The sequence below is a fragment of the Elaeis guineensis genome, chromosome 7 (assembly GCF_000442705.2).
Source record: "Elaeis guineensis isolate ETL-2024a chromosome 7, EG11, whole genome shotgun sequence".
Taxonomy (NCBI): Eukaryota; Viridiplantae; Streptophyta; class Magnoliopsida; order Arecales; family Arecaceae; genus Elaeis; species Elaeis guineensis.
In genome coordinates this window covers 101,772,726-101,790,392 of record NC_025999.2, presented here as the reverse complement: position 1 = coordinate 101,790,392, position 17,667 = coordinate 101,772,726, and the positions used below count along the sequence as shown (strand labels likewise).

The 17,667-nt window shown below is 39.4% G+C and overlaps 2 protein-coding genes across 2 annotated transcripts; one reads left to right on the top strand and one right to left on the bottom strand.

Moving 5' to 3' along the window:
* Positions 1 to 217: 217 nt before the first annotated feature.
* On the top strand, positions 218 to 1,920 carry LOC105036554 (uncharacterized). The gene has a single exon (XM_073260545.1). The coding sequence runs from the start codon at positions 218 to 220 to the stop codon at positions 1,781 to 1,783; it is 1,566 nt and encodes a 521-aa protein (XP_073116646.1). The 3' UTR covers positions 1,784 to 1,920.
* Positions 1,921 to 13,297: 11,377 nt separating this feature from the next.
* LOC105047965 (1-aminocyclopropane-1-carboxylate oxidase 1) lies at positions 13,298 to 14,849 on the bottom strand. The gene is made up of 3 exons (XM_010927125.4): positions 14,621 to 14,849; positions 14,327 to 14,541; positions 13,298 to 14,117 (listed from the first exon to the last, which is right to left on the bottom strand). Exons 1-3 carry the CDS (start codon positions 14,720 to 14,722, stop codon positions 13,544 to 13,546), a joined length of 891 nt encoding a protein of 296 aa, XP_010925427.1. The 5' UTR covers positions 14,723 to 14,849; the 3' UTR covers positions 13,298 to 13,543.
* Positions 14,850 to 17,667: the final 2,818 nt, after the last annotated feature.

Genomic DNA, 17,667 nt, shown 5'->3' with positions numbered 1-17,667 from the left:
AGTTAAAGTGCAGAGACTAGTTTGCTCAAATGTTTCGGTAATTGATATGCCGAAACCTGTTTGAACTCGAGTATAACCATCATAATTGAACTAGTTCCGGCAAGCAAGATGCCGAGACTAGTTGATCCAAAACGCCCCTTCGGCAGAGCAATCGTTTCTTGCCCCTTGAGTCTAACAAGTTGATTTTAATGGGCTCGTGACCTCCAACCGTTCGACAATGGAGCGGTGGGTTCCCCTTCTGCACATTTTCCTCCACTCTCCCTCCCCCGAGGGAGAAGCCTCTCTCTGGTTCCAAAACCAAAACCAGCACCAGCACCACCACTCCCAACCCAACGCTCCACCACTTCCTCCTTCCACCTCCGCATTCCTCTCTCTTCTACTCACTCCCACATCCGCTCTCCGACTCGAAACATCTACCACCTCTTCCTCCCCAGAACGCCACGAACTCATCTGGATTCAAACCCTCCCTCCCACCCTCCAATCCCGCATCCTCTCTTTCCTGGCCGTCGAGAGCAACCGCTTCTGCCGCCTCCGCCTCCGCTCCCTCGCCGCCCACATCCTCGGTTCCAACACCCCCTCCTCCCCCGACTTTTGGGTCCAAAAGACCGCCCTTAACCTGCTCGACGCCGTGTCATCTTCTGATCCGACTCCCCTTGAACCACTGCTCCCACACCAGCATCTGCGACAGGCCTCAGAAGAAGAAGAAGAAGAAGAAGAAGAGTTTTATTCTCTGCCACAATGGCTAAAGGATTCCTCCTCCGCCACCACTCCTCTCCTCCCCTGGCTTCCTCTTCCCATCGGTCCATCCCCTAAGACTGCTTGTCGGGCTTTTGGGCTCTTTTCTGAAGACAAACCAGAAACCATGGACTTAGTTACCGTGCAAGAGGAAGAACAAGAACAAGTCCGACAAAATTGCGAACCCGAGTCATCTTCATCGTCAGCTTCTCCTCTTCCTCCTCTGGATCCTCACATTCACAACCGGGCATCCTCTTTAAAAGCCGACCTATCAACATCGGATTCCACGCCAGAAGCCATACGACTGGCGCGTGAAATCCTGCAGCTCTGCTTGGACTCCGGAGCCGGGAATCAGCTTGCACTCCTGGGCCTGACCGAACCATGGGAAGCTGATGACTTAACAGCATCGGTCCTCCTATCCCATCTCGCGGGCGAAGACCGCTCAAACTTTGTTGGATGGCCAAGCCATGTTCTATGCTCTGTTTCCCTTCCCAAGCTGCTGATCCTCCGGAACACAGCTTCCCGCGTTCTGCTATCGGCGACAATTGACTTCTGCAAGCTCCATCCAACAGCTGCAGTGGAGGCTCTTCTCCTCCCGCTGGCCTTTCGCAAGGAAGGAATCAACATCGTGATCTGTGATGCAATGACTCGAATTATGAAAGAATGTTTGCATCCATCTCATGTTTCAGCCTTTTGCCAGAGGCTGCTCTGTGGAGAATCCAAGGATAAGAGGCTGGTCTGCCTGCCCTGCCACCGAGAGTTGTTATCCGATGAGTTGGTATGGACGGAGCCGCTGTTTATGCTGTTCCAGCATATACTGAATCGGGATATTCACTTGACTCCAGATACTACCGACCGGCTTGTGTCTGTGATCGATGAAGTGGCTGGCGAATTCTCGAGATCGCTTAAGTTTGGGAACTTCATGCTATGTCTTGTGACCAAGTGTGCACGGGCATCGAGCATTCACGGGGTTTTGTTGGAGAGAGCCGCTGGGAGGACCGACACCTTCGTGACCAAATCTATATTATCAAAGTTGGCTGGTCGGTAAATTTTTGCCAACTCTGTTGAGTTCTTTTTCCCAATTTTGATCGCCTTCTGTTCTTTCAAAGAGGTGACGGTATTTGTTGGGCCTTGATGCTAGGCTTAATTTTGTCCTGGCTGTTGTGTTAGCACATATTAACAATCCGTCGTATCGGAGAACAAATGATTGATAGATTGGTTTTTCAGTAAAATCAAACAGTGTTGCGAACAATGACGTGACGATCTTGGCATGTCTATTTTGTTATCCCTCCAGTGATTCTTTTAATTATTTTTTCGAAAACGCATGTTCTCATATATTGACTTGGGATACAGTAGATTACAAGATTTTAAATGAAGAACCTGGATCAAGTGGTTGAGGCGTGCTAATAGCCGGACAAGCTTGCTGATAAATGAATCGTGGAAGCATACCTTAGACCTAACAACATTTTGATTAAAATGACTCAAGGCAAAGCTTTTTGGAAGATGTTATTTGATTCATGAGCATGGTGGATCGCATAACATTCTCTTCTGTTCTCCAGAAGGTAAAAAAATTGAGATGTATTGTTGGTGCCAAGGACAGACCCATTTAACTTTTATACCATGTACTAACAAATGGGCAATGGGTTGGAAGATATTTTGACATCTCCAGAGATTTTAGGTTAATTGCTGGATTCATGAATGCCAAAAGAAAAAAAAAAAATGTTGAACTACTATTTCTAATCAAAATCTTGAAATAAATCTTCCATTAAGAATATTGATTTCGATTAATAAGATTATTTTATGGAAGCCTACTATTATTGACCGAGCAATGATCCAATTTGCTTAGCCTAATATTATTGATGCAAGAATCCAGGCAAGCAGTATATTAATTAGTTACCGCCGCAGATCTGAAAGATATCTGATACGGAATATCGAACTGCAAATGATGCAATTCTTGTGCATTTGCTAACAATTTACAACATATACTCACATGCAGATGCTGTTAAAAAAGGTTTCCCAATTCCTACACATTGTCTTTCAAACTGGAGTACGTATACTGTGTTTGGGAAAGACTATATCTGTTTAAAACTTTAGACCTTTGAAGGATGGTCCCTTATTTGCCATTAATCCCTTTTTCTTTTGGCAGTTTAGGTGAAGATTTCTGTCACGCCCCAAATCCGGGACATAACACGGCCATGCTACCAAGGGATGGACCCACGATAACACGAAGCCAAAATTCATCTTCTTAAGTATAATGACAGGTGTATCACAAATAAAGATAATAATAAAGTTCAATTCAATTGTTTAATTAAACCAAAACTGGTTCAGAGCATCTAAATCCAGAGATAAAATAATTCAAGTCTTAAAATTCATAATGTCTTCAATCCATAAACATAAACTGAATTCCTAGAGCAAAATTTCTAAACTTGCTTTGCTGATCTCCAAGCTTGGATTCTCTTTCCTTCGATCCTAGCCTTATTTCTCTGTACATAAAAGAGAAAACAAAAAGAATATGAGCTACACTAGCTCAGTAAGTAGACTTCCGCTTCCTTACCGGATCAAGCATAAGTTTTCTATGATAATGCATCATTTAGCAAATAACAATTATTGTAAAAATAAATATTTCATAGAGCATATAATAAAACAAGTTATAAGCTCATCATGCATGCATAAATCATGTATATTTCACAATTATGAATCGTAAATCATTTTCATCATGTATTCATGTCATGTTTCAAAATATTGCTCACAGATATTCATGCTAAGATCACTATTATACCCGTGACAGGGCCATGTTTCTTAATCGACAGAGTTTTTAATTCATGTGCCAACTTTATACCCGCTGGCAGGGCCATGTTTCGTGTGGATGCTAGCTCCGGATGTCGACCTTCCCGAAGGGATTCATTCATAGCCATCTGAGAGCCTTTGAAATCATTATATCTTTTTCTTAAAGCATACATATACATAGATGGAAAAACAATGAAATTCATGTTTCATAATCATGCATTTTCATAAGACATATTCATGAAATCAATGTTCATAATAAAACATGCTTTTTCATATCACATACGCCGATCCTTATTTTATGAAAAATTATGATTTCATCAATAGCAATTCTTTGCATAAAAACATGATCATTTAAAAATAAATAAGGAGCATAAGATCCACTTACCTCGATCGTCCAGGACCTTTTAATCTTCCTTAAAAGAATCAGACAGTCCTATTTAAAATATTAAATCATTAATAAATTTTATATTTTTTAATAAAATTATATAATATAAAGAAATGACCGATTTGATAATCACTCCAATAAATCTCTCCCTTCGGCTCTAACCTAATTTAAGGTCATAGGTCCCTAAAAGTGAAGAAGATAGCCTAATAAGGGATTCATAGGATTTTTTTTTTTTTTTTTTGAGAGGGAAAGTAGAGAGAGAAAGTAGAGAGAGAAAGTGGAGAGAGAATCTTCGTATCTTTTAAAAATGGCAATCATGATTGAGATCATCAGAGGTCATATCAAGGTGACTTAATATAGATTAACCATGATTGATATTATCAATTTCGAAAAAGAATCGGATCGGGATCCGATCTACTGCACGAATTTCGGAGCAGTTCTAGATCATCATATTTTCATCTCGAGTTTATCCTAGGGTTTGTGATGTAATCAGAGAGAGAGAATGATCCTAGAGAGATGAAATCCATAATGAGAGAGACAGGTCTAGAGAGAGAAAATAGGAAGAAATTTTAGAGAGAGAAAATGTAGAGAGAAGGTAGAGAGAAAAAGTCTAATTCTAGAGAGAGAAAGACTTAAGAGAGAGATGAGAAAAACTTTCTCTCACATATATATATATTATTATTTTTCTTTTTTTTATATATATATTTATATATATATTTTCTTTTTCTTTTTCTTTTTCTTTTTCTTTTTAGAGAGAGACAATAGAGAGAGAGAAAGAGAGGGAAAAAGAGGGGAGAGAGGAAATTTTTCTCTTTTCTTATTATTATATTTTTCTTTTCTTTTTTTTTTCTTTTTCCTTTTTCTTTTCTTTTTCCTTTTTCTTTTCTTTTTCTTTTCTTTTTCCCTTTTTCTTTTCTTTTCTTTTCTTTTCTTCTTCTTCCCGGGCTTTCATTGGGCCGAAACAGGGGACCTTGAGGTCCCCGTGCCTTGATCGGCCGATCACGGCCATCTCATGGCCGGTGGTGGCCGGCGGCAACGACCGACTCTCCCGGGTTCGGAGAGACCAGGGCCGGCGGTCGGCGTGACCGTCGGCGCCGGAAAATCATAGGAAAGAGGCGGCGAACAGGAGGTTTTCTTCTCCAACTAAATCCGGCGACACCCGTCGCCGGCCATCGTGCTCACCGGCACGGGAAAGAAGGGAGAGAAGAGAGGGAGAGGAGGGAGACCTTACCACAACCTCCGGTGACCCCCACCGGCGAGAAATCGCGGCGAACACGGGTCGAGGAGTCACGGCTTCAAACGGGAAAATCGGAAGAAATCTCCGACGATCGACGGCGACTGAAGGGTCTACCCAAAGAGGAGAGAGAGGGGTTTCTTATAGGGTTCGTCCTAGGGTCTTTTAATGGCCCTAGGACTCCGATTTTTGATCGGAGAAGAGGAAGACTCCGATCGGGAGTCTTCCTACTCTGTTTTTCCCCTTTTTTTTCGGGTGGGCTTTGAGCTTGTTTTGGGCCTCAATTGGGCCGGATTATCACATTCTACCCCCCTAAAAAAAAAAATTTCGTCCTCGAAATTTAACATACCTTCATTTTCAAATAAGTGTGGATATCTTGTCTTCATATCGTCTTCAAGCTCCCACGTAGCCTCTCTCTCTTCATGATTACTCCAATGAATCTTTACGTATGGAATGGTACGCCGTCTTAGAACTTGCTCTTTTCGGTCAATAATTCGCAGAGGAAATTCTTCATAGGTTAGATCTTCATGAACTTGAAATGGCTCATACTTTATCACACTGTTTGGATCAGGTACATACTTCCTCAATAGTGAAACATGAAAGACATTGTGTACTTTGGATAAATCTGGTGGTAAGGCTAGTTCGTATGCAACATCTCCTACTCGATTTAAAATCTCAAAAGGTCCAATATATCGCGGACTCAGCTTGCCATGCCTCCCGAACCTCATGACACCCTTAGTAGGTGATACTTTTAGAAAAACATGATTACCGACCTGAAATTCTAATTCTCTTCTTTTTCTATCTGCCAAACTCTTTTGTCTATCCTGAGCTGCCTTGAGTCTTCTCTTGATTAGATAAATTTTATCTCTGGCATCTTGAACTAACTCGGGATCAATTAATTTCTTTTCACCCACTTCATCCCAATACAGAGGGGATCTACACTTTCTTCCATATAGGGCTTCATAGGGTGCCATCTGGATACTAGAATGAAAACTGTTATTATATGCAAATTCAATCAATGCCACATGATTATCCCAATGTCCTCCGAAGTCAAAAGCACAAGCTCTTAACATATCCTCCAGAGTTTGAATTGTCCTTTCAGATTGGCCATCGGTCTGAGGATGAAATGCAGTACTAAGCCTCAATTCTGTTCCCAAGGCATCTTGAAAATTTTTCCAAAATCTAGATACAAATCGTGGATCTCGATCAGATACAATACTTATTGGAACACCATGCAGACGTACAATTCCATCAATATACATCTGGGCTAACTTATCAAGCGGAGTGCCAACTCGAAAAGGTAGAAAGTGAGCTGATTTAGTAAGTCGGTCAACAATCACCCACACAGCATCGCTTTTTCTTGTTGTCCTTGGAAGTCTAGTAACAAAATCCATCGTGATATGTTCCCATTTCCATTCTGGTATCTCTAATGGTCTTAGCAGACCAGCAGGTCTTTGATGTTCGGCTTTCACTTGCTGGCATACCAAGCATTGAGATACAAACCGAGCTATCTCCCGTTTCATTCCATTCCACCAGAAGAGTTGTTTTAAATCTCTATACATCTTTGTACTACCGGGATGAAAAGAGAAACGAGATTTATGGGCTTCTTCCAAAATTTTCCTTTTTAGTTCAGGATCACCCGGTATACATAATCTGTTCCCAAAATAAAGAGTTCCATCTGTATGTAGTCTAAACTCAGTTCGTAACCCTTTCTCTATGTCCTTCTTAATCTGACATAAATGAATATCACTTTGTTGGACCGCTTTTATCTGTTCGATCAATGCTGGTTGAACCATCAAATTTGCTAATACTTTCTTAATATCAGTACAAGTCACTTCAATTTGCAAATCTTCAAGATCCCTAAGAATTTGTTGCTGAAAGGATAGCAGAGTCATCACATTCGCTGAAGACTTCCTACTAAGTGCATCTGCCACCACATTAGCTTTTCCAGGGTGATATTTAATATTTAGGTCATAATCTTTTAATAGTTCAAGCCACCTTCTTTGCCTCATATTCAGCTCTTTTTGAGTAAATAAGTATTTCAAGCTTTTATGATCAGTAAAGATTTCACATGATTCTCCATATAAATAGTGTCGCCAAATCTTTAAAGCAAAAATAATAGCTGCTAATTCCAAATCATGGGTCGGATAATTCAGCTCATAGGCTTTTAGTTGTCGAGAAGCATAAGCTATGACCTTATCATTCTGCATCAACACACAACCTAATCCTTTCTTAGAAGCATCACTATAGATGACAAATCCTCCTTCATTAGATGGTAGGGTAAGAACTGGGGCAGATATCAATCTTTGCTTCAGATCTTGAAAACTCTGCTCACATTCACTGCTCCATACAAATTTTATTCGTTTCTGAGTTAGGCGAGTCAGAGGAATTGCAATTTGGGAAAATCCCTTGACGAATCTTCTATAATAACCAGCCAAGCCTAAGAAGCTTCTTACTTCCGTCACATTAGTCGATCGAGGCCAATTTACCACGGCTTCTATCTTCTTTGGATCGACTGAGATTCCTTCCTTGGATATTACATGGCCGAGGAAGACAACACTATCCAACCAGAATTCACACTTGCTAAGCTTGGCGAAGAGCTTCTCTTTTCTTAAGGTCTGAAACACGATCCTCAAATGTCTCTCATGTTCCTCTATATTTTTAGAATACACTAGGATATCATCAATAAAAACAACAACGAATTGATCCAGATACGGCTTGAAAATCCTGTTCATCATATCCATAAAAGCAGCCGGTGCATTGGTTAGTCCAAAGGGCATTACTAAAAATTCATAATGACCATACCTGGTTCTAAATGCAGTCTTAGGTACATCTTCATCTCTAATTCTTAGTTGATGATAGCCAGATCGTAAGTCGATTTTGGAGAAAACTTGAGCACCCTGAAGTTGATCAAATAAGTCATCTATTCGTGGAAGAGGATATTTGTTCTTTATGGTTACCTTGTTCAACTCCCGATAGTCAATGCATAATCGCATGCTTCCATCTTTCTTTTTCACAAATAACACAGGAGCTCCCCAAGGTGATGTGCTTGGTCGGACAAATTTTTTATTCAAAAGTTCTTGCAGTTGATCCTTTAATTCTCGTAATTCTACGGGAGCCATCCGATAAGGAGGTTTTGAAATAGGTCCGATTCCCGGGGTGATATCAATTTTAAATTCAACTTCACGCTCTGGGGGCAATCCTGGTAGTTCATCTGGAAAAATATCAGAAAATTCCTTGATAATTGGGATATCATCCAGCTTTATCTTTTCCTTCTCGACGTCTATTACATGAGCCAAAAATGCTTTGCATCCTTTCCTTAAAGCTTTTCTTGCGTTCATAATTGAGATAATACCCAAAGATTGTTTGGATTCCGTATTATGAACTTCGCCTTGAAAGAAGAATTGCGGTTCATCCGGAATTTGAAATACCACTCTTTTTCCAAAATAATCAATATGTGCATGATATGAAGATAACCAGTTCATCCCAAGAATAACGTCAAAATCATACATATTTAGCTGAATTAAATCTGCTGCTAATTCTTTTTCTTCTATTTGGATTATGCAATTCTTGAAAATAATGTCAGCAACAACAATATTTTTAAAAGGTGTGCTAACATATAATGGTTTATTTAGTTTTCCAGGAACACAATTCAAAGAAGTAGCAAACTTGAGAGATATAAAAGAGTGTGAAGAGCCAGAATCGAATAACACACGAGCATAAATAGAATTGACTGGGATAATACCTGTCACCACTTGATCATTTGCATTGGCCTCCTGCTGGTTTAAAGTAAACACTCGTGCGTTTCCTTTTTGTTTTTGATCAACTGGTTTGTTAGATCTAGTGTCATCTCTTTTCTTATTTGGGCAATCACGAGCCATATGTCCTTTTTCACCACATAAGAAGCATGCTCCAATCCTCTTGAGACAAGGTCCATTGTGATTTTTTCCACAGTAAGAGCAGGATGAAGATTCTTTCTTCTTATCAGAGTTATTATTTTTGAAATTTTTCCGCTGATCCTTTAGATTTTCTGCTGATCTCGGTCTCTTCTTATCTCCTCTTTCTAGTTCTGCTCTTTTCAATTCAGATTCCACTTTCAAAGCTCGCTCCAGTACGTCCTTGTAGTTATTGAAAATATGAGAAGATAGACGGGATCGAATTCCATATCTTAGACCTTGTTCAAATCTGTTAGCTTTACTCCTTTCGAATTCCATAAGCTGGGGGCAGAAGCGGCCTAGCTCATTAAACTTGTTAGCATATTCTAGCACCGTCATATCATCCTTTTGTTTTAAGGCTAGAAACTCATTTTCTTTTACCAACCTCATTGTCCCCGGAAAGTACTGGTCATAAAATATCTCTTTGAATTCTTCCCAAGTGAGTTGATCATCATTGTTCCCATAGGCAGCTTTTATTGCAGTCCACCAAAACTCGGCATTTCCTTTTAACATAGGAATGGCTAATCGGACTTTCACATTCTCAGGGTATTGTAGGGCATCAAACATCATTTCCATCTCTCGAATCCAGGTCTCTGCAGCCATAGGATCAGATCCACCCTCAAATAGAGGTGGGTTGAGCCTTCTGAATCTCTCATAGTATGACTCCATAGATAATGTTGGTCGAAGAGCAGTCTGTGCCTGCTGCTGAATAAGCTGAGCCACCACTTGACATACACCAGCAATGTCTGCCTGTGTGGCCAGTGCGTCAGGAGCCCGCTCAGCTGGTTGATTGTCAGCTCCTCGTGACGTCAGTCTTGCTCCTCTTGTTCCTCTTGTCCTAGCGGCCATATTTGCCAAAGTCTCGCCCTCCCTATCGCTCATCGCTTCCTATTCAAATGTCAATCATTATTACGTTATTTTATAACAGAGTTACAGTACAGTTAATAATTTAAGTCAAAGTCTAACTATGCATAACCTAGCTACTCACTGTTAGGTTTTAAGTTCTATCCTTGATTAAACCTATAGCTCTGATACCATTAAATGTCACGCCCCAAATCCGGGACATAACACGGCCATGCTACCAAGGGATGGACCCACGATAACACGAAGCCAAAATTCATCTTCTTAAGTATAATGACAGGTGTATCACAAATAAAGATAATAATAAAGTTCAATTCAATTGTTTAATTAAACCAAAACTGGTTCAGAGCATCTAAATCCAGAGATAAAATAATTCAAGTCTTAAAATTCATAATGTCTTCAATCCATAAACATAAACTGAATTCCTAGAGCAAAATTTCTAAACTTGCTTTGCTGATCTCCAAGCTTGGATTCTCTTTCCTTCGATCCTAGCCTTATTTCTCTGTACATAAAAGAGAAAACAAAAAGAATATGAGCTACACTAGCTCAGTAAGTAGACTTCCGCTTCCTTACCGGATCAAGCATAAGTTTTCTATGATAATGCATCATTTAGCAAATAACAATTATTGTAAAAATAAATATTTCATAGAGCATATAATAAAACAAGTTATAAGCTCATCATGCATGCATAAATCATGTATATTTCACAATTATGAATCGTAAATCATTTTCATCATGTATTCATGTCATGTTTCAAAATATTGCTCACAGATATTCATGCTAAGGTCACTATTATACCCGTGACAGGGCCATGTTTCTTAATCGACAAAGTTCTTAATTCATGTGCTAACTTTATACCCGCTGGCAGGGCCATGTTTCGTGTGGATGCTAGCTCCGGATGTCGACCTTCCCGAAGGGATTCATTCATAGCCATCTGAGAGCCTTTGAAATCATTATATCTTTTTCTTAAAGCATACATATACATAGATGGAAAAACAATGAAATTCATGTTTCATAATCATGCATTTTCATAAGACATATTCATGAAATCAATGCTCATAATAAAACATGCTTTTTCATATCACATATGCCGATCCTTATTTTATGAAAAATTATGATTTCATCAATAGCAATTCTTTGCATAAAAACATGATCATTTAAAAATAAATAAGGAGCATAAGATCCACTTACCTCGATCGTCCAGGACCTTTTAATCTTCCTTAAAAGAATCAGACAGTCCTATTTAAAATATTAAATCATTAATAAATTTTATATTTTTTAATAAAATTACATAATATAAAGAAATGATCGATTTGATAATCACTCCAATAAATCTCTCCCTTCGGCTCTAACCTAATTTAAGGTCATAGGTCCCTAAAAGTGAAGAAGATAGCCTAATAAGGGATTCATAGGATTTTTTTTTTTTTTTTGAGAGGGAAAGTAGAGAGAGAAAGTAGAGAGAGAAAGTGGAGAGAGAATCTTCGTATCTTTTAAAAATGGCAATCATGATTGAGATCATCAGAGGTCATATCAAGGTGACTTAATATAGATTAACCATGATTGATATTATCAATTTCGAAAAAGAATCGGATCGGGATCCGATCTACTGCACGAATTTCGGAGCAGTTCTAGATCATCATATTTTCATCTCGAGTTTATCCTAGGGTTTGTGATGTAATCAGAGAGAGAGAATGATCCTAGAGAGATGAAATCCATAATGAGAGAGAAAGGTCTAGAGAGAGAAAATAGGAAGAAATTTTAGAGAGAGAAAATGTAGAGAGAAGGTAGAGAGAAAAAGTCTAATTCTAGAGAGAGAAAGACTTAAGAGAGAGATGAGAAAAACTTTCTCTCACATATATATATATTATTATTTTTCTTTTTTTTTATATATATATTTATATATATATTTTCTTTTTCTTTTTCTTTTTCTTTTTAGAGAGAGACAATAGAGAGAGAGAAAGAGAGGGAAAAAGAGGGGAGAGAGGAAATTTTTCTCTTTTCTTATTATTATATTTTTCTTTTCTTTTTTTTTTTCTTTTTCCTTTTTCTTTTCTTTTTCCTTTTTCTTTTCTTTTTCTTTTCTTTTTCCCTTTTTCTTTTCTTTTCTTTTCTTTTCTTCTTCTTCCCGGGCTTTCATTGGGCCGAAACAGGGGACCTTGAGGTCCCCGTGCCTTGATCGGCCGATCACGGCCATCTCATGGCCGGTGGTGGCCGGCGGCAACGACCGACTCTCCCGGGTTCGGAGAGACCAGGGCCGGCGGTCGGCGTGACCGTCGGCGCCGGAAAATCATAGGAAAGAGGCGGCGAACAGGAGGTTTTCTTCTCCAACTAAATCCGGCGACACCCGTCGCCGGCCATCGTGCTCACCGGCACGGGAAAGAAGGGAGAGAAGAGAGGGAGAGGAGGGAGACCTTACCACAACCTCCGGTGACCCCCACCGGCGAGAAATCGCGGCGAACACGGGTCGAGGAGTCACGGCTTCAAACGGGAAAATCGGAAGAAATCTCCGACGATCGACGGCGACTGAAGGGTCTACCCAAAGAGGAGAGAGAGGGGTTTCTTATAGGGTTCGTCCTAGGGTCTTTTAATGGCCCTAGGACTCCGATTTTTGATCGGAGAAGAGGAAGACTCCGATCGGGAGTCTTCCTACTCTGTTTTTCCCCTTTTTTTTTTTTCTTTTTTTTTTTTTTTTTTCGGGTGGGCTTTGAGCTTGTTTTGGGCCTCAATTGGGCCGGGTTATCACAGTTTCTGTATGGCATATTTTTGTTTCATTGCTAAATATCACTCTGGCCAAATAAAAACTTGTTACCTCGGTCATCATCTTTTTGATGGGCCAGCATGCTTGAGATCTCATCCTGGTTTCTAATATGGAATCTCATGAAGAATCTGAGATTTGGATCAAATACAGGTAATGTGTTCACGTAGGGATGCTTAATAGAAGTAGGGTTTGGGTTCATCTTGAACCAATTCGTGGGATGAGTTTCACTTTTGCTTGACCTAAATTCACCAATTATTCAATCAAAAAGCACAACTGAGTGGGACTGGCAACCCATCAGCACTCCGCTTCACATTCTCAGTCCCTCCACTGATGAGGTATTACGATCTGTCCTTTGATTGTAAGATTTTTGAACATTCTCATTAAGTCTGCAGATCAAATCAACCCAAATTTCTAGGTCAAAGAAAAGTGATTGGGTCATGTTAGGTTATGACGGTTGAGAAGTTTGGCAGAGTGGGCTAATGCTGCTAGTGATGACCACAGAACTGGTACTTCATCCTTGGGCAGTCAAACTGATATGTATACCAGTGAATTTTTAGTATTTGATTTCATATGTTTGATTTATCAATTGACAAAGCAGCGGATAAAGACAAACATAGTTAGTATTTATAATCACTTGGTAAAGTACAAAAAACAACATAAAATAAGATGCTGTCCATGGATTGTTAACTCAAAAACAACATACTGTAACAAAAGCAGAATCCATACTACATATGGCACACTGACATATTAAACACACAAAGCTTTACAGATATCCTTCAGCAGTTACGGATCACAACAGACTTCAGGAGGAAGCATTTCTTATTTAGTAGTAGAAGCAAGCAGTCCTGCTACTGTGATGGCGCAAGCATTTCCTTTATGGTTTGGAACCGAGCTAGCTTGTCTGAAAACTTGGTGGTGGTATAGTAATTGAGGTAGTCTTGGAAACGGTAGCAACTTGGATAAACGAGTTTTGGGGCTGGGCAAATGATAGCATTAGGCCCCGGATTATAGAATGTAACAATAGATAATCGGCTCCCATTTTTGTTAGCATGGATGTGATGCTGAACACTCTTGTAAATCCCATTGCTCACCACTTCCACTTGATCACCCAGGTTCGCAAAGATTCTATAACCTTTTGTTGGAGGTATTGGTGCCCACTCCCCATCCTTCAAGAACTCAAGACCAGGGACCTCGTCATCCTGAAGCAATAGGATGATTCCACCAGCATCAGTATGGCGTCGAAGGCCCATTACCAGCTCTGGATGAGGGCATGTTGGATACTTTGCCACCTTTGTCCCAACAAAAGGCTCCGAGAATGCCTTCTTCAAGTAATCTTTTTCCAATCCAAGGTTCTCACTTAGAAGTGCTGCAAGTTTTTCGGCCAACTTGATCGATTGTTCAACATATTCCTGCATTGCTTCGCTGCATGATCAAGTGCATCATTAAACAGAAAGTTTTAGCATGATGACCAATAAGATTAAGCTAGCCTTTTTCCTTAAGGTGGATTAAGATAGTTTTTACTTTTGATCCTGACTTCCTTTTGAGTTGCAACCTTGTGTTAAGTTGTGCACTAGTCTTCTTTATTTTATGAGAGACGTCCCTAAGCTCTGACTACCACATCAGAGACTCACCGAAGTAGTTCAGGAATGTCGTCGATGTTCGAGTCCGGCTGATGGCGATAGAAGAAGCTGCTCTCCCAGTCAACTTCAGAGGCTTTGATATGGCATCCCAATTCTTTTGCCAGATCTGAGCTGTAGAAGCTCACCTTCATGCTCTCCTCATAGTGCTGGTTCACCAGTCCCTTGACCTTGTCCATCAGACTCTCATCAATCCCATGGTTCTCGAGCTGCCACAGAGTCATCCATGCAAAATTATCCCCCAATGACCGTGCCAACATAAAGTAGCAAACAAAATATTCTACTTACCCAAAAGAACCCCCACTTCTCGCATGCCTCATGGAGAAGTGACATTGTTTTGCTTTTCTTTTCTCCATCGATCTCTCCAAGGTTGATCACTGGGACATCCATTTCCTCCGCGCAGTATTTGGTTGCTGTAGAGATACTGTAACTCAATACCCACTCTTCTCAAGCCAACTTCACACGCTTAAAAGACCCCCCAAAGCCATATTTATGGTAGCCCATGAAGCTTCCTAACGCAATAAAATAAATTAGAGCAGGAATGAAGCAGTAGAGCTGAGGGGACAAGCACCTTGTTTTGATCAGGTCAGTATCGCATGACAATACCGTCCAAGTACATCTCGTCATTGACATATGATCTGGAATTGTCTTTTTTTTTTTTCCTCGCTTTTCACCAGTTTCTTTGAGGCTAATCTCAATGGTTACTCTTCATCGATGACTTCTTCTTGACGCAAGTTTTTTTGTCCCAAAAAGTTTAATAGGCTGTTCTCTATTTAGAATTGGATGAGTGGCTGCCATTTGAATAGAAATACGGTAAATTTGATCCATGTGCTGCCCTTTAACTCCCATCAATTTTTCCTTGTCTTGCACTGCTCAATAATTCACCTCTGCCACGCTAGGTGTCGCAAACCAGGGAAAGGCCAGCAGTTTCCTTCTTTCCAGTGGGCGGAATACAAATCCACTATGGAGTACACCCACGGGAACTCTGATGCTAAGATGCACAGAGGCCAATGATTCGTGCTGCTGTCTTTATCCGTTTGTTCACATAAGGTTGTAGTTTTGTCATTGGATTTTGTTAGGCTGTGCAAATCTAAACGACTCCTTAGATTCTGATGTTGCACGTATGCTGCAAAATCTTATCTTATTATTGCTACTTATCTATCTGTTCACTCATGTTGGCTGAAGTCATGCAGAGACAATGAATAGATTAAATTTCAACTTACTCTTGTTCTTTTAATGAGTATGTTCAGGGCCTGCCACTCTTGGTATCGTTGGGTGGTGCATGTCAGCAACTGAAATTATCATTAGATCTAGCTTACATGTCCTCTAGATTTGCTGTGAAATTTTTTTTTTTCCTGCTTTTAGCACAAAGGAAGTCCAAGTTTCAACGTTTCACCATCAGCAATACTCTGCAATAATATACTTATCGACATTCATATAAGATGCTCCCTTTTCTCTCTGTTATGCAGGCAATTGGATGTCACCAAATCAAGCAGATAAGATCTTAACTTGCTACAAAGTAGCTCTTTGAGAGCTCATAGCTAGTGGTCGGTACTAGATAGTGCATTCTTTTTTTTTTTCCAATTAACATGCTAGTTTGCCAAATATGCTTGAAGGCAAAGTTGCTAGCGAAGTCCTTTAGCTTGGTAAATTATTGTTAATTTGCAGTTGGAGCCTGATGAAATTCAATGTGACCGAGGAACCTAATAATATTTTTAAGACTTGGTCACCTCCCAGGCCTGACTTCTTGCCGGTGCATAGCGACAGCTTAGCTCCGTTGATACAAGTGGTTTTATTAGGTGCGAAATAGCAAGAGCTAAAACTCAGCCTAGTAAGCACTAGAAAAATAGAATGTGATGTATGGCCAGGACCCCTTATGGAACATCAAAATTAATAGGCACACATTTTATGTCATTGTTGCTGTCCTGCATATGCATCTCTAACATTTCTATTGGAGAATAACCAAGTTTGAATTTTTGCATATCGCTAATAATCACCGCAATAGTGTAAAACATGCGGGTGACACAACTAGAGATACATTTTTATGTATCCTTAAGTCAGCATCCATTGATCACTTTATAACATTTTAGCTATATATGGTATGTATAGATGAACTGAACCATTATATGCTAAATTTTAACACGCGTAAATTACCTAAACCTCTCTCGAGGTTTGGAATAATTACATAATTTCATCCAATATTTCATAAATATACATATAATTTTTTGGTCAAATATAAATTTTTAAAATTTTTAAAAATAAAAAATTATCAATATAAAAATATAGATATTTTAAAACTCAAATAGATTAGATAGTGATGATGTTAGCAAGACTATTAGTTTATTTAATAGAAAAATATTCATACGAGATTACATATCATATATATATATATATATATATATATATATATAAAATAAAAATTAGATAGTAGAATGCATATTTTTTAAACATTGGATGGAAATCTGTAATTATCTCAAACTTCAAGCAAAATTATTATAATTTACTCTTTTAACATATATTTTTGTATATTTTTATTTCTTATAGAGCTTCTAAAATGTCGCAGTCTTGTGTTTTCTTGATTGATAGCAATTCAGCCATATTTTCATTGCACTTTGAGCATGAAACATGGCTCCTAATCTTCAGGTCGTGATTTTTTTTTATTCTAAAAAAAGTATTTTTCCACACAAAATACATACTTTGACCCCCTTAAATTATTCAGGATGCTAAAAGATTCCTATGGTGACCCTCAAGGAGCCTTGTCTCCCATTGGTTATAGCAGCACCTGGCAGACTAGTACTAAATTATACCTACTTTCACCAGGTCCATGTGACTTGCCAACACAATCTACTATTTATTTGCATTCAGTGAATGATTGATGCGAGTCTATACCCTTTTTAGATGTCCAAAGTCTCCTAGGACGGCTACATGCTTCATTCCACTTGTGGCTTATACAATACAATATGGAAAACTCTGGACAATTAGTGCCTCTGTGATGATGACAACAATAATAATCTCATATGACAACAAAGAAAGATTGTCTCATAAGCCTAGAAGAAGGTCAGCAAAAAATAAAGAAGGATAATGCAATTAGAGATACCTCAAGTGGCAGATCCTCAAGCTGGAGAGGATCTTAGCGTGTTTGCTCGAGTTCATAGTTGTGTCATGCCCAATCGTCGTCTCCAACCTGTGTCGACGAATCTTGGGGCTACTATAGTTTTAGAGCTCTCCCGGTTTTTAAGGTTGTAACTTTGTACGGAAAAGTCTCAGTATTTGTCTGAAGGTCCCAGGATAATTGCTCAAGTCCCAAGATAATTGCTCAAAATCCATTAAGTTGG